General features: G+C 42.7%; 1 protein-coding gene and 2 non-coding genes across 4 annotated transcripts; all 3 read left to right on the top strand.

Annotated features, from left to right (window-relative positions):
* Positions 1 to 1,752: 1,752 nt before the first annotated feature.
* Positions 1,753 to 6,343, top strand: LOC123447040 (pyruvate kinase isozyme A, chloroplastic-like). 2 transcript variants are annotated; one of them, XM_045123601.1, is made up of 7 exons: positions 1,753 to 2,302; positions 3,952 to 4,039; positions 4,138 to 4,328; positions 4,558 to 4,676; positions 5,190 to 5,433; positions 5,539 to 5,773; positions 5,859 to 6,343. In XM_045123601.1, exons 1-7 carry the CDS (start codon positions 1,895 to 1,897, stop codon positions 6,197 to 6,199), a joined length of 1,626 nt encoding a protein of 541 aa, XP_044979536.1. In that variant the 5' UTR covers positions 1,753 to 1,894; the 3' UTR covers positions 6,200 to 6,343. The 2 variants fall into 2 exon arrangements, with proteins under 2 accessions (XP_044979536.1, XP_044979535.1); XM_045123600.1 differs by having other exon boundaries at positions 5,187 to 5,433.
* A 576-nt stretch (positions 6,344 to 6,919) lies between these two features.
* TRNAT-AGU lies at positions 6,920 to 6,993 on the top strand. The gene has a single exon. It is a non-coding gene; the product is annotated as a tRNA-Thr (tRNA).
* A 2,238-nt stretch (positions 6,994 to 9,231) lies between these two features.
* TRNAT-AGU lies at positions 9,232 to 9,306 on the top strand. The gene has a single exon. It is a non-coding gene; the product is annotated as a tRNA-Thr (tRNA).
* Positions 9,307 to 20,188: the final 10,882 nt, after the last annotated feature.

The raw sequence follows: 20,188 nt of genomic DNA, 5'->3' as shown, positions 1-20,188 counted from the left end.
GTAATATCATCTTATATCTGAAGATTACAATAAATCTTGGATATTTCCATCAGGAAATAGAAGATATGACCATGATATGATGTAATGATATTGGCTCTTTATTTGATCCCAACGATGCCATATCAATGACTGAATTTGCTGGAACAGCCTTCACATGGAAGTCATATAAATGGATTTTAGTGGCTATTTCTAGTTATCATTCTAACATAATTGCTTTATCTAAAGGCATTGCAAAATATGCATAACTTAGTAGAATGGTTAACCACACTCAAAATCATGTGGTTGAGATTCATCAGAATCACATAACTTGATTTATCAAGATACTTCCACTTGTGTTACTCAATACCTATAGGTTATATGAAGAGCAACATCATAAATCACATTGCTCGGAAATTACTTAGCCTCACGGATTATAGAAAAGTGAGGAAATAATTTGCAAACAAACTACTGTTATAATCCAACAGATTATACACAATCTCATGTTCATGTCAATAGAATTGGTATGAGACATCCTTCATATTTGCAAAGTTCAGGGGGAGTAATCTCCCAAACTATAACCTATTAACAATCATCAGATTGCATATATTGTACTCTTTTTCCCTTGATGAGTTTTCCCTATTGGTTTCTCATAAAAGGTTTTTAACGAGACAATATAAACACAAGTGTCTTTATATGCTATATCATTTTCTCCTTGTATTTTCCCATTGGGTTTTAAAGGAGTTTTCAATGGCATGTACAATTGCACTCTTTTCTCTTATGAGTTTTCTCTCAAAGTTTCTCATAATGGTTTTTAGTGAGGCAATATCTTCTCAAAGATCATATGTCATACTTTCTATTTTCCCTACCAGGGTTTTTAAAGGAAGTACTCAAGACATATTAATTATTCTCTAAACTTATCAATGAGTTTTCTCCTTCTTCAAAGGTTTTTCTCATATGAGTTATCAAGAGACAATAATCATCATATGTTGCATCATTTTCTCCTTATTTTTCCCACTGGGTTTAAAGGAGTTCTAGCAACATATCTACTCTATTCTCCTCATATTTTTCCCACAGGGTTTTTGGGGGAGACTCTCAAGATTATCTAAGATTTCTCAAGATGGAAGATCTATATATGCAAGAAGCTTTCAACAATGAAGCATTCAAGGAACGGTGTTGTACAAGGGGGAGTGTTAGAAATTAATTAGGAAAGGGTGTCCAACCCCGAAAAGTCATGTCTATTCTATCTCTCTATTGCCAACATGCACCTGTTCTGGAGGGATGCCTCCGAGCAGGCACCTCTTCTTCGCACCTCTTCCAGTTGTATATAAACTTGAGAATCAATAGAAATCAGGACTGATCGTCCATTACTTTCATTCAATCTCGTTTTACTCTAACATATTCTTGGAAAACTATATATGAAGTTTTACACTTTTCTTATTTACCATCCATGCCACGGTGTATATAGCTACCGAAGTAATTTCAAAGTGCCGATGGTGCATACGCGCATACATAACCTTGCAAAATTGTTTAAAAATGATTGTACACAAAAAATGGTGTGCATCACTATGAGCTTTTATCACGCACCAATCACTAGCAAAAGAGAAATTTATATAAATAAAAAACAACACATGTGGAAAAGAATAATTTGGGGAAAGCAGGTACCAATCAGAGGCGGGAAAAAAACTCAAACATTAGCTTTGGCCGGCCGTCCCCACATGTCAGCGAGTGACAGCTCGCCCTATCAGGCCTGCGCTTGCCAGGTGGGAGCGGGACCCACCTGTCATCGGGCACCACCACCACTAAACTCGTCGCAGGAAGGAAGGAGTCTCTCCCTCCCTCGCATCGTCCGCCCCACCACCATCGCCGCCGCACCCGCCGCGCCGCCGCCGCCTCCGCCTCGGAAACCCTAGCCCCGATGGCCACCTCCGCCGCCACCAGCTCGTTCCCCTCCTACCTCTTCCCTGCCCCCGCCCCCCGCCGCAGCGGGGCCCGCCCGGCCCGGGCGGCGGCGGCGGAGGGGGTGATGGACGTGGTGTCGGAGGCGGAGCTCAGGGAGAAGGGGTTCATGGGCATGCGGAAGACGAAGCTCGTGTGCACGGTGGGCCCGGCGTGCGTGGACGCGCTGCCGGCGCTGGCGCGCGGCGGGATGGGCGTGGCGCGGGTCAACCTCTGCCACGGGGGCCGCGACTGGCACCGCGCCGCCATGCGCGAGGTGCGGAGGCTCAACGACGAGGAGGGATTCTGCGTCTCCCTCATGGTCGACACCGAGGGCTCCCAGCTCCTCGTCGCCGACCACGGCGGCGCCGCCTCCGTCAAGGCCGATGTATGTATGTATGTTGCGCATGTATGCTGTTTTTCTGCAGCTGCATCGGTTAGATTAGATTCAGGCGCTGCATATGGGTGTGCTTGTATCGTGGTTTATACTGTGTTTGACTTTTGCGCTGCTTGGAGTAGTCTGATCAGGGATCATGCAGTGACCAGAAGTAAAAAATTCCACTCGATCTAGGAGAAGGTCATATTAATCTCTAGTTTTGTCTGGGGAATTGGGACTCAGTTTGGCAGATAACATCACTAAGCTACTGACAATATTGTGCGATAACCAAGCCGTAGTTTCCTTTTTGTATAACAACAACTCATGTTGTGTCGCCAAACACATTGCCAGTAACTAACTATCATGGTTTCGAAAATAGACTCCAAGATAAACCAATTGGCATTCAGTATACAAGCACTAGTCTCTTTCGAACACATATTGCTGGCATGGCTCTAATGAGAGTCCTGCAACTATTGGTCATTGGATACTTAATTACTTGTGATAATCATCGCTCATTAATTGCACATGATGACTAATAAGAGAAACAAACTGTAATGAGGGCCATAAGAAGGCGAGCACCGAGCATGGCTGAATGCACATACGAACTCCATAATACCATAAGGGAGTTTTGACCTGTAATCTAACCGCATAAAAAATGCAATTAGAGAGGAATTAACCAGACTAACCTGAGTTTGGTCAAGCCCTCTTTGTAGCTAATGATGGAGAAGAAGAGAAGTGGATCACGAACATGGTGAGTTTGCTGGTGGCGTGGTTGATTTAAAGTCAATGGAAAACATTTTCCCAATTGGTTTGCAGTGATGCAAAATTAGGAGCAGTTGTAACCTTGATTAATTTTGTGGTTAATTTAGTCTAGGGACGCCCCCTCTATTTACACGGGTTCATGTTTAGCCCCCATCACATACTAATTAATTAACCCCAATGACATTTTCAATCTCACAATTATTATACTGCCTTTTACGTCATAATTAACTTAGTCATTCAATCACATTATTATCTAACAGTGGGGTCCCGACATCCCGTGCCACTGTGACAATATGTGATTTGATTTGATTGACAGCATTTTGGGTGTTACCCTTTCAAAATAGTTATTTGGGTGTTTCTGGGTGAAGAGATCCCTTTTGTGGTTGGTTAGCTTCGCTGGATGTTTCACACACATGTTTTTATTACACATTTCACTTATTTAATGTATAACTTTATTAATTTGTAGAACCTTATGATTTGATAGTGACCCCTCTCCTTTAAAGATAAATAATAATAGTAACCGTTTTGGTGCCTGCATGTTATTGAGAAAACGGAGTATCAATCAGTTACTCATACATTGAACAGGACACTGTTTTCATGGTGACTTAGATTACTATAAATGAGTGTTTGATTCTGAGTTCCTGATGAAAAAAAGTGAAGGGACATGATGACAAAGCCAGTATAAGGGTTTGACATCACCCGTGATCTATATAACTGTATTTGCATTTAAGTTTTAACTAGAAGGAGCAATTGTATTATTTGCGAAAGCATCGATCTGAATTGTAAGAAAGAAAGAGAAAGAGAACTTGGTGTTTTCTCAACATATCTTTTAGTCCTCTATGTCTTTCATGGAAGATGGAAATCCTGATATCTTTTCTTTCTTTGATGGTACATTGCAGGATTGCTCTGAATGGTTATTTACCAGTAAAAGGACAAATAAAGCTCCCCCATTTACAATGCACGTGAACTTTGATAAGTTCTCTGAAGGTCTGAAGATGAACATGAGTTGTTTGTTTGTTGTCCATAATATGACTTCTAAAAACAGCCTATTGCCTTATTCCTAATGCTCTTACTTCACTTTACAGGCATTCTAGTTGGTGATGAGCTTGTCATTGATGGTGGAATGGCGACATTTGAAGTTACAGAGAAGATCGGGGGTGATCTGCGCTGTAAGTGCACAGACCCAGGTTTGCTTCTTCCTCGAGCCAAGTTGTCATTCTGGAGGGACGGAAAATTAGTTGAAAGGAACTTTGGGCTTCCTACATTATCGACAAAGGTTAACTTAGAATGCAACACTTCTTATTCTTGTAGCTCTTGTATTTCATTTTGATAGTTACATTTTAATTTTCTCACTCATTAAGAACAAACCATATTTTTGGTCATTGAACTATCAGTTGATATCTAGCATGTCAATTTTTTTTGCTAATATTCTTAGATTTTTATTCTTATATTACTTACTGAAACTAGCATCTTCTTGCTTGCTAACTGCTTATATTGTATTGTAGGATTGGGCTGACATTGAATTTGGCATAACTGAAGGAGTCGATTGTATTGCTCTTTCATTTGTAAAGGATGCTAATGACATTAAGTCCCTGAAAACTTACCTCTCCAGAAGATCATTAGAGTGAGCAGAACTGCAATTCTTAAGAGACCTAAACATATTTGTTCCATGGAGGTGTCTGTAGGTGTAAAAGTTTCAGGTGTCTTCAGTGTAAAAAAGTTCTTAGAATGTCTAGGATTGTCCAAGTTAGAACTTGGATCGTAAAAAATACCAGCAGCAGGGTTCTGACTTCTGAGCCTCTGACTGCTGTTGTACAGCTTCCAATGAGTGCAACATCCTTTTGTAGTTTAGAGCATGCTATTTGCTATATGTAACTTGGAAAGTGTGAAATGGCGTAGCAATAGAAATTGACGCCATTGTTTGACGATAGACCATATGAAGTGGGAGTCTATTATTTATCCAATTAAAATGGCACTTTAGGATGTGTGCCTGTGATACTGACTATATGTCAAACTTAGCAACTGAAACAATTCTATCCATTAAGATATGGTATACATATTCTTTAGAACTTAAGAGTTACATTACTGTTCATTTTTTTGGTATATTATATCATAATACAATCTACTTGTATAGCAGACACATTAAGATATTCGCAAAGATCGAGAGTCTGGAATCTCTCAAGAACCTTAAAGACATCATAGAGGCATCGGATGGAGTCATGGTTGCGCGTGGTGATCTTGGAGTTCAGGTTCCTCTAGAACAAATCCCAGCCATCCAAGAGGCGATTGTTGAATTATGTAGAAACCTGAACAAGCCTGTGATAGTTGCTTCTCAGCTTCTGGAATCAATGGTTGAATACCCAACACCAACTCGTGCAGAGGTAACCTGAACTATTTTTTATGGAATCTTACTTCTCATTATATTTAATCTACTTTAGCCTTTTATTCTTGCATTCACTTGACGAACTCGCGTTGCCTGTATTAAGGTGGCAGATGTTTCTGAAGCAGTGAGGCAATACGCAGATGCTATAATGCTGTCAGCTGAGTCTGCTATAGGTGCATTTCCTGAGAAAGCTCTATCTGTCCTACGCGCTGCTAGTGAGAGGATGGAATCATGGAGCCGTGAGGAAAACATGCAACGACTTCTTCCGCAATATCAGCTTGCAATAGCCCTGCCTGACCGGATTTCGGAGCAGATTTGCATCAGTGCTGTGGAAATGGGTATGTTGTTTTCTTGTGTATAAACTCATACCCAATCTCTGTCGTTCCAGCAAAATTCACCTGTTGTTTTATGCTCTCCATGCAGCGAACAACCTTGCCGTGGACGCCATCTTCGTCTACACAAAGCATGGCCACATGGCGTCGCTCCTATCACGCAACCGGCCCAACCCTCCCATCTTTGCGTTCACCGATGACGCCAACACGAGAAAGAGCATGAACCTTTACTGGGGTGTGATCCCGCTCCAGCTCCCGCTGTCAAATAACATGGACGATAACTTCAAGCAAACCATCAAGCTCCTCAAGTCCAAGGGTTCAGTGAAACCTGGGGACTCCGTCTTGGTCGTCGCCGACTCGGATCTGAATCAGCCTTGTGCTGCTGCCACATCATCGGTGTACCAATCCATTCAGGTCCGATTGGTGGACTAGTTAGGCTGTTACTATACCAAGGTTGCGGCAAATGTGCCGGAGTGAAGAACAGTTTGTGTATTTGTGCATGCATTACGTGTTTTTGGTGTCCAGTGTGTGAGATATATGATCATGTTGATCTCCATGAAAACTGTTACTGCCTTACACTTGTGTTTTTGGCAGTTGCATGGATGTTTTTTTTCCTTTTTTACGAGAATTTTCCTTTTCTTTTTGAAGGGAGAAGTATTGTTAAGCACAAATTCCTGGCGTGTTAGTGATAGAGTTCTGTCAGATGAATTTCAGCACTAAATTGCTGTGAGGAAATACTAGTAATTACTCCCTCCGTTCCTAAATACAGTATAAGTTTTTCTAGAGGTTTCACTAGTAGACTACATACGGATATATATAGACATGCTTTAGAGTGTAGATTCACTTATTTTGCTCCGTATGTAAACTCCTAGTGAAATATCTTAAAAAACTTATATTTAGAAACGAAGGGAGTATGTATTAAGAGCCTTGTTTTTTGATATTCTAAAACCTCTGCGACTCGTAGCTCCCACAATAAACTTTTGAACGACTAAGCACCTCGTTCTTGTTGGTCGTCTCAAAACTCTAGATGTTAAGCGTGCATTCAAACATTCCCATCATCGACCAACGGACTACTTTATCAGTATAGATGTATTTGGGACAAAAGGGCAGAATAACGGGACATAGAAATAAAACTCAGTTCAATGGCACGGAGCTTTCATAGCTCAGTTGGTTAGAGCACCCGTTTAGTAAGCGGGAGGTCTTGAGTTCAACTCTCAATGAAAGCAAGTTTTTTTTTTTGTTTTTTTGATGAGTATAACTTCTCCCCCCTCCCACTTGGCTCTCAACGACGGCAAATTGAAGTGATTTATGTCCCTAGAAACATTGGGAGGTCTTGAGTTCAACTCTCAATGAAAGCAACTTTTTTTTTGGGATGAGCATCACAATTTTTATCCCAGTTGAGCTCTCAATGAAAACAGATCGAAGTGATTTATGTCCCTAGAAACTGTAATAGGTAGATCATGCCCCATCAACTTTTATTTGTTTTTTTGCTTTTTTTGGATGAGCATAATAAATTTTCTCCCCACTTGGGCTCTCAACGACGGCAAATTGAAGTGATTTATGTCCCTAGAAACATTGGGAGATCTTGAGTTCAACTCTCAATGAAAGCAACTTTTTTTTTGAGATGAGCATCACAATTTTTATCCCAGTTGAGCTCTTAATGAAAACAGATCGAAGTGATTTATGTCCCTAGAAACTGTAATAGGTAGATCATGCCCCATCAACTTTTATTTGTTTTTTTGCTTTTTTTGGATGAGCATTATAAATTTTCTCCCCACTTGGGCTCTCAACGACGGCAAATTGAAGTGATTTATGTCCCTAGAAACATTGGGAGGTCTTGAGTTCAACTCTCAATGAAAGCAACCTTTTTTTTGGGATGAGCATCACAATTTTTATCCCAGTTGAGCTCTCAATGAAAACAAATCGAAGTGATTTATGTCCCTAGAAACTGTAATAGGTAGATCATGCCCCATCAACTTTTATTTGTTTTTTTGCTTTTTTTGGATGAGCATAATAAATTTTCTCCCCACTTGGGCTCTCAACGACGGCAAATTGAAGTGATTTATGTCCCTGGAAACATTGGGAGGTCTTGAGTTCAACTCTCAATGAAAGCAACCTTTTTTTTTGGGATGAGCATCACAATTTTTATCCCAGTTGAGCTCTCAATGAAAACAAATCGAAGTGATTTATGTCCCTAGAAACTGTAATAGGTAGATCATGCCCGATCAACTTTTATTTGTTTTTTTGCTTTTTTGGATGAGCATAATAAATTTTCTCCCCACTTGGGCTCTCAATGACGGCAAATTGAAGTGATTTACGTCCCTAGAAACAGTGGGAGGTTTTGAGTTCAATTCTCAATGAAAGCAACCTTTTTTTTTCTTTTTTTGGATAGACATAACAATTTTTATCCCAGTTGAGCTTTCAATGAAAACAAATCGAAGTGATTTATGTGCCTAGAAACTGTAATAGGTAGATCATGCCCCAGCAACTTTTGGTTTGAAGATGGACACCGAGCTCAAAGCTGTATAGCCGGGCGGTACACCTACCTTCTTCCAGAACCTGATTGCCGACGATGTGGTTCGGTTCGTTGAGCAATGGAAAGATTGTTCAATGTCAAAAATAAAAAAGAAGATTATTATCTTGATGAGCATAACTATTTTTCCCCTACATACTTCGTGTTTTTCCATGCGTACCCAAACATTTTACCGCTAAAGTTTATTGTATTTCCAAGTACCAAAGCAAATTATTTTGGTGAGCATAACCTTTTTCCCTACATACTTCATGTTTTTTCATGCTTAATGACTCTTGCTTGCTTCCGTATGGCATAACTTGAGTGATTTCTCTTGCGAGAACACCCATATACATGCACAATACTCAATACTAGCTCCACTCGAAATATTGTGACTTTTCCAAAAATGAATATGTGTTTTTTTATGAAATACACATACCTATTATAAACATTCATCAGAAGTACAAAACACACTAAACATAATAAAAAAATATGTTGAGGTCTCTAGACCATCGAACAACCAGTACCGCCGCCAGAACGTGTCGTGGATGCATCACTGTCACCGTTCTCATACGAAGTCGGACATGCCTTGTCGATGACTGTCGGGAACTCTTCGTGCACATGACTCTAAGACCAACGTTGGAGCCATAGTCGTCGTTCTTGAACCACTGAATTGATTTGAAGCACTTGACACCAGATCTCACCGTAACGCACACACGACATAAAACCGTGACCTTGCTACCCCAAGGAGACGACATTTATGTATTCAACTTGCCTATAATACATGACTTATCTTCATTAAACCATGTTATTATTCCCATGGCAGATGGCATTTGTATGTCGATACTGACACATCTATGGTGACCTCAACCAAGAGGGGAGCCGGGGGAAGGGGGGGGGGTAGGATCTTGCTAGATTGATAACAAATTTTGCAAATAGAAATTGCTTGCAGGAAGCTTTCATAGCTCAGTTGGTTAGAGCACCCGTTTAGTAAGCGGGAGGTCTTGAGTTCAACTCTCAATGCAAATCAAAGTTTTTACCATTGGAAGAAAGAGACATTCAAGGCAAATGTAATTATTTTGGTAGTTTCCATGAGAGTACAATTATTATTTTCCCATTTGAACTTTCAACGAAATCAAATCAAATTCTTTTTCATTGGAAGAAAGAGACATGGGCTCCAGGGAGACGTGGTCCAACTAACACTCGGCTCAAAGAAGATGTGTGGGGCCTTCAGTTGTAGCCTATAGTGAATCCACATGGATCATAGAAGATTGCACTAGGATACAAGAGCCGGCCATAGCAAATATGACCCTTTAAACGTTAACGGACGCGTCCGGTCAGTCATTAAACATGTTTTTTATTTGTCCGTTCATGCAGTCACATTCTTGATTTTTTCCTCATATGTCCGGTATGCATGTTATTGGTGGAGCAAAAGAGAGAGAAAGAAAAAAAAATGAATAAAGAAAAAGAAAATATGGTCCGGGGCAGGGTCGCGTTCTACGTGACGGACGGATCGTGTGTGTTCGGGCGCGTCCGTAAGCCCTCATATCCTTCTTATATTTGAGATGTATACGACGGTTTGTGGACAGCCAAGACGCATAGTGATGATATGAGGGGTTCAGTTGAATCATTTTCTTCTTTTTTCTTTTATCCGATCATTGACTGGATGCGTCCGTGGACTAATGGGTCGTTTGAGGCGTCGGTTGTAGATGCTCTAACAGTTTGTCAGTATATAGATATACTATATGGTATATGGTCTTGGTAAGATATCTGGACGACCCTGCCTGCATGCATACACAGCGCGACGTCCAAACACATGCAGTATCTTTCCCCCAAGATAGCAAGAAAGATCTGTCAGATTAGGGAGTAGTATACTATACTAGTAACACGGATGTACGTACTACCAGCTCAATATATCTCAATTTTTTTGTCTAGGGATCGATGGATCAACTTGTGGACTGGTTGGTGGGTAATAATACAGGGACCGGCGCATTAGCCGGGGAGTGCAGGCTGCAGCTCGGTGCCTCGCCATAGCAAACTTTGCAGCTAGCTTGCAGGGAGAGTACACGTACGTGGATTCTGTTTGTGCCCGGCCAGCAGGCAAACCGTCAAAGTTTTCCGTTCCAATTGCTACCACCTGCATGCAGTTGCACTTCGCTGTTTAGATGACTACTTTGATCTAAGCGCTTTTATATTTCTTTATGAAGGGAGTACCTGCCATACTAGTATCTGTGGTCTCGTGTACTTTGCATATTGATGTGCTATACTTCGCGTGTTAGTGTGTAATTTACATATTTATATTCTTACCACTTCATTTGTTTTTATTTACTCTGCATACTGGCTTTGAGATAAGTCAAACTTTATAAGGTTTGATCAAATTTATCAAAAACGATATAAACTTTAGAAATAAAATGCGATTCCTATGATATAGATTTGGTATTGTGTTTATATATAAACTTGATCAATTTTTTTTTATTCAAACAAAGCTAATATGCATAGTAAGTAAAAAAAATCGAAGGGGTAGCTTGTAAGAACTTGGTGGGCTACGATAACGGAAATCGGAGGGGAGTCCTCTTTATTAGAAAAAAACATGATTGTTGATGTAGTTTAATTTATGAAAAAGTCTTTCGCCCTGCTTTATATATAAAACACTGACCATACAAGCACACTGCTACAAACACAAGCCAACAACGCACACAACACACATCCAAGACAAGATACAAAAGTCTCGAGCACCGCCGCACCACCCCAATGACTAACAAACAACATGAATCGCTTGGAGACAACGGGGACCTCCATCACGAGAAATCCTCCGAGGAGAGGCGAGGCAGATATCGACGGAGCAAGGACTCCAAGACAGTGCCTCTCAGAAGGGCACGACCATGTGTAGCCGCCACCGTCCGATCCCGAATATCAAGTTTTCACCCGGAGCAGCAGAGTTGTCCCTGTCTTTCGATGAGATGGTGATTATCGTTTTGGTGGAGTAGACTTTGACGACCCGACTACGAATGTGTGAGGACGTCGCGCCTTAGCAATCGCTAAACCAACTCCGAGAGGTTATTGATCACGCCGGAGCACGATCAATCTGACCACGAGGGTGTGTTTCCTGCACGCAAACGGAGAACAAGTAAGAAACTAAGATTGCAATCTGAATATTGTGAATATAAGAGGAAAACTTTATTGATGAAAATGGGGTTCCGTGACGCCTTTGTCTGGTCGTGGAACACAAACGAAGAACGCGAAGTTGCAGCTATGACGATTTTGTAATCTAAACAAAAAACCAAGTCTAAACGACGCCCTAAGGGTTGTATATATGGGGGAATAGAGGAGGAATTTCGTAACCCCTTGGAGGACGGGTCCAAAACCGACGCTATCTCAGTTTCCCCACACATATAGACTCTAAAAATAGCCTATAATATGGTATTTTGAAATTACATGGGCCTGGCCTAAAAATAAGATGGCGCAGCACCTATAATAGCTTATGGACAAAATTTATAAAGTGGCATCTTGAATATTTCGTCCAAGCTTTCATGCTATCCAATGGAAGATCCATTGTTCTTTTCCGCGCGTGCACCTTCTTCTTCATGCTTGATCCCGCTTCAACGGATATCCTTCTTGTCCTTGCCAGGTTCTTCATTCATAAGTACAACAAAAGTATCTAACTTAGACAACATCATATGTTCATGAACATTAGAAGGATTTCCAAGAAACAAAAGTACATGGTAATTCAATTGGCGTGCACGAGCACTAGTAACTAGTCCACTATGTATAGCAGCTGGGGCTGTGGGTGTAACAATGATGTTGATGTCCTTATCAAGTGGGGACACCACGACAGAGCCTTCATGAAGGATACGGCGTCCACGGATGTCGCCACCATCGGCCCATGAGCAGGTGGTGTACCTCGGCGTTCACACCCTTCCGGCGCACCCTAGCTCCGTCAATAACCCGCAGCCAAACCACCCGTGTGGCCGTGGCTACGCATCCGCACCTGAGACGCATGCTCTGGCAACGAATGTCGCGTCGCCCTGCATGCAGACACCCCCAAGACCAGCCAAAGTGACCGGCTTTGGACCAAAGGACGCACCCGACTGCCAAACCGATGCATACGTCCTGCCTCAAACAACGTCGGAGATGCATCAGCTCGCACATGGTCGGGGAAAGGGGAAGGAGGGGGAGCGGACACATCCACGACCCGCACCCCCCCGTGCCGGTGATGGGTGGTCCGACCTCGTCGACGCCTCGCATCCCTCCAGCCTACCTCCCCACCGGACACCCCCTGTGTTGCCCCACCTCGGCAACCGACATTTTCACACGAGACCACCAACACATACCCGTCCGCCGGGAAGGAAAACCCCACGGACCACCGCCAACCACCAAGAAAGCTCACCGGGGAGTCCGTCTGCGCTGCCCGTCGCCGCCCAGCCGCCGGAGCACCTGGAGACCGGCTAGCCAGCCCACCGACCTACCACTGCCGTGGAGCTGCAGCCCGTGCCGCCCTCAGCCCGCGTCGCCTAGCCCCAGATCCGACCGCACCGCAGACCATAGATCTGGCCTCGCCGCCGCCGATCTAGGAGAGCCGGCACGCCCCAACACCAGGCCGTCTGCCGTGGGGGAGCAGAGGCACCGGAGCTCCGCCTCTGCCCCTCACACCGCCGTGTCGTCCGACAGAGCTCCACGCTCCGACCTGAGCCGCCGGTCCGCGCCAGCACCGCCCGACCTGGAGGACCACGTCGCCGCCCGGCCACGTCCTCGGACGGCGACGAGGGAGGAGGAGAGGGGGAGACCGGCGGGATTTAGGGTTGCCTCTCGGTCGCCTCGCGGGGGCGACGCGGGAGGAGGAGGAAGGGTGAGGAGGATGTGAACGTTTTCAATGGGTGTTTAGTGCTCGGTGTCTTTTTACTGTCAACTGTTACATTTTTTTTAGAACCGGGCTTCTCCCCTTTCCATTATATGCATAACGGAAATACACAGTTTTGTTCCGAGATCAGAAAGAGAAAAGGGAAAGAGAGAGAAGCGAGCTCAGAGCAATGCTAGGAAACCCACCGCCTTGCGCCTGTCATCAGGAACACAAGACTATGGGGCGAAAACCTAGCATCACCCAAAACCTCACCACACCCCTAAGGAGGATAGATCAACATCGAGTACCACGTTTTAGTACGACCAGAACATGAACCAGAAATGCAACATGCCACACAGGGCCGAAACAGAGTAAAACACCACATCACCAGGACCATCATACTCCGAGCGCATCACCATTCGTCCCAGTTATCACCCTCCTCATCCTGCTTGCTGGTATCTGGCATTGGAGGCCCATAGAGCAGCAACATCTGCGAAGCATTTGCTTTCAACACCTCAGCACCTTTTTTCATCACCTCAGCCATCTCCGGCTTCTGCAACCCTGTCCAGTATAATATAAAAGAACAAGCTGTGAACACAATTTCAAACGGATTATTAATCCATTTCTTTTCAAAAGTAGCACGATTGCGTGCAAGCCATATTGCCCAACATATAGCAGCTAGACCAATGGTATAAACCTCTGGACAGGAAGGTAAGAAAGAGTTGATCCAAACATAATATTGCCACATGGAATTAGGGACATATTCAGTACCCAACATCGAACCCACTGTCCTCCAGACAACTCTAGCAACAGGACAAAGAAACATAATATGTTGAGCAGATTCCGTCTGATCACAGAAAGAACATGTAGGATCCCCTTGCCATTTTCTTTTTTTGAGATTGTCTCTTGTTAAGATAGCATCCTGGCACATCTGCCACATAAAAATTTGAATTTTCAAAGGCATCTTAGATTTCCAAATCCATTTATGATTAGACCCAGCCAAGTTTCTTTCTAACCAATGATACATAGACTTGGTAGTATATTCATGAGTGCTATCTAGTTTCCAGAATATTTCATCACTTTTCTCCTTGTCCATTTTACTTATCACATAATTTTTGAGTTCATCCCACCTCATTTGCATATCACTATTAAACCTTCTATGAAAGGAGTTGCAAGGATTCATGGATTCAATTTTATTCACAGTAGTATTTTGCTCAGTGCAAATCTCAAAAAGATCAGGGAACTTATCTTTCATACTAGAATTGTCACCGAGATCATCATACCAAAGATTGGCAATATCACCCTTATTCACCTTGATCCCCCTCCCAGCAATATAATTATCTCTAACCTTCAAAAGGGCTTTCCAACAGGGGGAATCATTTGCTTTCTGCTTAACCATCATAGCAGGTGTTTTTTTGAGATATTTGGCTCTCACTATGTCTTGCCATAGCCCCTCTTTTTTCTCTAATTTCCACCACCACTTAGTCAACAGACTAATATTTTGTTTTCTCAGATCTTTAACCCCAAGGCCCCCTTTATTTTTTGATCTACAAATTCTCCCCCATTTTACCATATGATAACCTTTTTTGTTACCATTACGATGCCAGAAAAATTTCCTTCTGGGCTTATCCCATCTCTCCAGGGTAGATTTATTAATCAAGAACATAGACATATAATAAGAGGGGATATGTGAGAGTACAGCATTAACTTTGATAAGTCTACCCCCACTGGACAGTGTTTCACTAATCCATGATTCACCATGTCTGACAAATTTATCATCCACAAACATCCAGTCACAGCTTTTGAGACCAGCATAGCTAACAGGAACTCCCAAGTATTTAATAGGAAAACTTCCAATCTCACAGTTGAACATCTCAGAATACTTCCTGACAGTATCATCATCAGCCCCTACTGAGAAGATTTCACTTTTTAAGAAATTAATTTTCAAGCCTGACATGATCTCAAAGAGATATAACAGTAGTTTAATATTCATCACTTCCCTAGGGTTATCTTCAAAGCAAAGAATAGTATCATCTGCGTATTGCAGAATAGCAACCCCATGTTCAACCAGGTCAGATGCCAGCCCTTTAAAAAGGCCATTTTCCTGTGCATTAAGAACCATCTTGGTCAGGCAATCAGCTGCAAGGTTAAACAAAAAAGGGGAGAGGGGATCTCCCTGCCTCACACCTTTAGCACTTTGAAAATATTCCCCCACTTCATCATTCAGTTTCACACTAACAGTTCCTCCTACCAAAATGTTCTTCATCCAGCCCACCCATTTGGGATTAAAGTTTCTCTTAACATGACATTCAAGCAGGAAGTCCCAGTTGACTTTATCATAGGCTTTTTCAAAATCGAGCTTAAGCACTATCCCAGGTTTCTTACGACTATAAGAATAGTGTAGAATTTCATGGAGAGACATAATACCATCCATAATATCTCTACCCTTAATAAAAGCATTTTGGTTTCTGCTAAACAACGTATCAACAAAAGGTTCAAGCCTGATGGTAAGCACTTTGGTGATAAGTTTATAAATGCATCTGAGCAAATAAATTGGTCTAAATTGCTGAATCTTATCAGCCCCAACCACTTTGGGCAGTAAAGTAATGATCCCATAGTTAAGTCTTTCCACATGTATTTCATCTTTATAAAACCAATCAAAAAGCATTTTCACATCATCCTTAACTATACCCCAACAGCTTTGAAAGAATTCAATTGGAATATTATCAGGGCCTGGAGCTTTATTATGCTTCATAGAAAATAAAGCATTCCTGATTTCCAGCTCTGAAAAAGGTCTAAGTAATATGAAATTGTCTATATCCCTTAATGTTTCCTGCTCTTTCCACATGTTGTTATTAATCCCACACATGTTCCCAGGGGCAGGGCCAAAAAGCTCCCTATAAAAGTTTGTGGCATGTTTCAAAAGATTCTTGTTTCCCTCAATAACAACCCCATCACAACAAAGGGATACAATAGTATTTCTCCTCCTCCTCCCATTCACCATTCTATGAAAATAACCAGTACTATTATCCCCTTTCAATAACCAGTTATCATGAGATTTTTGTAACCAGGAGATTTCCTCTTCCATCAAGAGATTATTCAGTTCTACCTCAAGATCTACTTTTTTCATATACAATTCAGGTGATAAAGTATCAGTTTCTTGCAACATTTCCAAGTATCCAAGTTCCTCTCTCAGCCATTTCCTTCTCAGTCTTGCTTTACCAAAAATATTTGAGCTCCAACCTTTAAACTTTTTCTTAAACCTCTTCAGTTTAATATTGATGATATCAATAGGATTCTTAGATTGAACAGGTTGCATCCAAATTTGTGCCACCAAAGGTAAGAATTCAGGGTTCTGTAACCAGTTCAAATCAAATTTAAAGCCCCTAGACTTAACAGGGATAGGAATGTTATCCTCAGTGTTTAAAATCAAGGGACAATGGTCTGAAATCTCCCTTACAATTTTCCTAATAAAAGTAAAAGGAAAAAGATGCTCCGAGGAACTAGACATGAGCACTCTGTCTAATTTCTCAAGAGTTGGTATATTCTGCTTGTTGGACCAGGTGTATTGTCCACCACTCATATCAACCTCTCTCAGAGAGAAGGTATTAATGATAGTATTAAAAAGATCAGAAGAATGGCCCAGTCTAACTTTCTTATTTTTATCACTGGTAAATCTCAGGATATTACAATCCCCCCCAATGATGAAAGGGCAAGCAACCCCCCTGCACATATCTGCCAGTTCAGTAAGAAATTCCATCTTATGCTCTTCATGAGCAGACCCATACACTGCCATAATACAATAAGTACCCCTTCTACACTTGTCCCAAATTTCAAGCTTCAAAATATACTTGCCAAATGAACAGGTTTGAATGTCATAGTATGCATTCCTAACACCACAAAGAATACCACCAGATTTTCCTACAGAAGGAATCCAATTCCAACAAAAATTATCCCCAGGATCAAATTTCCTCAAGAACTTAGAGGAAAAGTCCTTCTTCATTGTCTCCTGAATCCCCACAAAATCAAGATTGAAATCTCTAATTAAATCACTTAAGTAGGTTGCCATACCTTTTTTTCCCATCCCTCTACAGTTCCACAAGAGGCACATCATTTATTTTTATTTTTAGGGGAATGAGTTTTATTGCTAGGTTTACCAGGGTCCATGGTCTTACCTGCAATTCCACTCACTCTTCGATTTTGACTCCTGGTTACAGGCTTAGAAATAACCACATTAACTTTTCTTTTTTCTCTTTGCCTTGATCTTACACTTTTAAATCCTTCCTCATCTACATCTTCCTCATCCCCCCAAGCTGTATTAAGGTGGGAGGATTCCCCTGCTGCATTAGTAATCAACAACACCTCTTCTGTTTGTTTAATATCAGTATTAATTTTCTTAGCTATATTAGCTCTAGATTTCTCCAGTTCTCTAATAACATCAATAACAGTAAAGTCATCATCAGGGATATTCACTCCCATATGAGCAGCCATATTAACAATTTCCATATTGAATAGCACATCAAAAGAATTTTTAGATACAAGATCATTACCTTGTAAATTCCTCTTTTTTGCCAATTTCTCAGCTCTGGCACCAACATGGTCCATATTGATCTCAACATTCCTTTTGCTGAATCTGGCTTGCACTTCTTCCATCACAAGAGGAGTAGGCACAACATCCACATCTTCATAGGATTCCCCAGGAGATTGCACAAAGTAGGCCTGTTCTTTCTCCTGAGAATTCTTGTCACCATTTTTCATCTCAGTAACTGTTGGTTCTCCCATACAAGCATCCAAGTAAGAAGAGAATTTTCTGTGAATCACAGGAGTGGAAGCAGTTTGCATAGAGTTCACCACAATTTTCTGAAAGGAGGTACCCATAGCAGATTGTTTTTCAATCTCTTTCATATGACTTTTTTCTGCTTCATCAACCATAGAATCTATGAGCAGCACATTATCCACATCCTCACTTTCCTCATCAGATTGTGTTTCCTCACTTTTTTCCTGATTTTGCATCATATCAACTTTTTCCTGAATAGTGTCCAATCTCACACTCATCATATTCTTTCCTCCAGACATGCCAGAGGGAGCCAAAGACTCCCCCATAGTAGATGAAGAAATATTCTGCCCATCAGGTCTAATATTCTCATTAAACTTAGTTCTTTTAGGAGAATTTCCCCCATCAGCCTCCATTTGCACATTAATTTTTTCTTTAGGAGGATTTTTCACAAGAATCTTATCCACAGAAAAGAAAAAATCATAGAAATGGCCCCCCCAAAACTCCTTCAGGAGATGTAGGAATATTTTCAGCATCTCTACATCCCAACTTAATCCTGACTGATTCAGGTCTATTTATAGTAGCTTTGTCTATTTCCAGAGTGACCCCAACCAAGGAACCCACATATGCAATGTTTTTTTCATGCCTTTTATCCAGAGGAATATTACTAACATTGACCCAAGCTATGTTAAGTATGCCTTTAGCTCCCACAGATTCTGACCACTTCCTCAAATTAATCACAGCCCCACAACTTTTCACATTCATGCTCTCAGCAAAACAAGCTTTATCAACATCCCTAGGTGATGGAAATCTCATCACAAAAGTTTTTGGCCCAATCGACCTAGCAGAACATCTCCAGTTTGTGTTAATATAAGCATTGAAAAACTCCTCCAACTGTGTACCAGATGCTTGCCCCTCCACCACAGATATGACAATGAACCGATTCCTATCAGTGTTCTGGTTCGGAGTACTGTGATCATGAATATAGAAAAAACCTTTCCCTCTAGCCTGGAATCCACACATCGGAGCCACACATTCCCAAGGAAGCACCGTGTTGCAAACAGAGGCCAGATGACCATGATTCCCACATCTACCACACACAGAACATGGACAGAACGCAGGTAAATGACCTGGATCCTTGCAAGTAATGCAAACCTCAGCACCACCCACTAGTGGGGCGGTGTTCCTCTTGCCAGGAGTAGGATGACGACGGTCTTGGGCTTGGGGCTGCTTTCCGCCTGCTGCTCCAGCGACCGCGGTGTTATCGCCCCACTTCTCAGATCCGCGCGGACCTCCTTGCTCCATCACCTCAGCATCCCACCACGCCTTGTCGGACGATCCATGGCGTGGATCAATGTTGGAGGAGCCGCCTTCGTCGTTGTCGCGCATCCACACCAAGTTGCGGCCCCCGCCGCCACCACCATGCTCGCGGGCACCGCCGCGCCCATATCGGCCGCCACCACGCCCGAATCTCCCTTCCGCCGCCCCATCTCCACGATTGAAACGATTACCTCCGTCGCATCCCGCCATGGACTGCGTCCGCGAAGGCGAAGCAGCCACCTGTGCGAAGGACCGCTGATCCCCTCCCACTTTTCCTTCCCACCAGGCGAAGGTAGATGAAACCCTAGGAGCGGAAACCCTAGGAGAGCTCCAGAAATGGCTGAAGAGGGAATCGAGATCGAGATCGGAAGTGGAAGTGGCAACGGGTGGTGCGGGGTTGGTGGTGGGAGATGGGGTGAGTAGATAAGACTCTCTCTCCCCTGTAGCACCGGGGCCCCCAAGTGGCTCGACCACGGCGTGCGACACGAGTTTGGGCCCGAGAACCCCCGGGTCAAGCGACCGGGGCGGTACATGGTTGCCACGCACGGAGATGTGCACGTGTCCGGTCGTCGCTACCCGCTCAGACGGTGGCGCCGGTGGCGAGGGTCGCCGCACAGGCCGTATCGTCGCGCCGGGGGAGGAGGAGGACGACATCCGACCTATATTAAGTTACGGAGCCTGTCAACTGTTACATGTAGTATGTGTATTTATTTTACACTGTTCCCTAACATGCAGCATGTGTATTTATTTTACACTGTTTCCTAACATGCCGTATGGGTATTTATTTTCCACAAGAATAAACTCCGGTGATGCTCCACCAACTCCCCTGAGACGTACTCTCCGCCTGATTTGCGCAGTATATTTGTAATATACGGTCGTACGGCACGCAATATCATACGTACGTATCCATTATCGGATGTCATACCTTGGCGTGTCCAACCAACTTGGAAAGTGCGTATAAGCTCACGCATAATAAAACAT

Source organism: Hordeum vulgare, chromosome 4H (assembly GCF_904849725.1).
Source record: "Hordeum vulgare subsp. vulgare chromosome 4H, MorexV3_pseudomolecules_assembly, whole genome shotgun sequence".
In the NCBI taxonomy this organism is placed as follows: Eukaryota; Viridiplantae; Streptophyta; class Magnoliopsida; order Poales; family Poaceae; genus Hordeum; species Hordeum vulgare.
This window is presented reverse-complemented; position numbering and strand designations above follow the sequence as displayed.

Coding starts and splice junctions, on each gene's coding strand:
- LOC123447040 (XM_045123600.1), top strand. CDS start 1,895: ATGGCCACCTCCGCCGCCACCAGCTCGTTCCCCTCCTACCTCTTCCCT. Junction 4,040..4,137: donor CTTTGATAAGTTCTCTGAAG/GTCTGAAGATGA, acceptor TTCACTTTACAG/GCATTCTAGTTGGTGATGAG. Junction 5,774..5,858: donor CATCAGTGCTGTGGAAATGG/GTATGTTGTTTT, acceptor CTCTCCATGCAG/CGAACAACCTTGCCGTGGAC.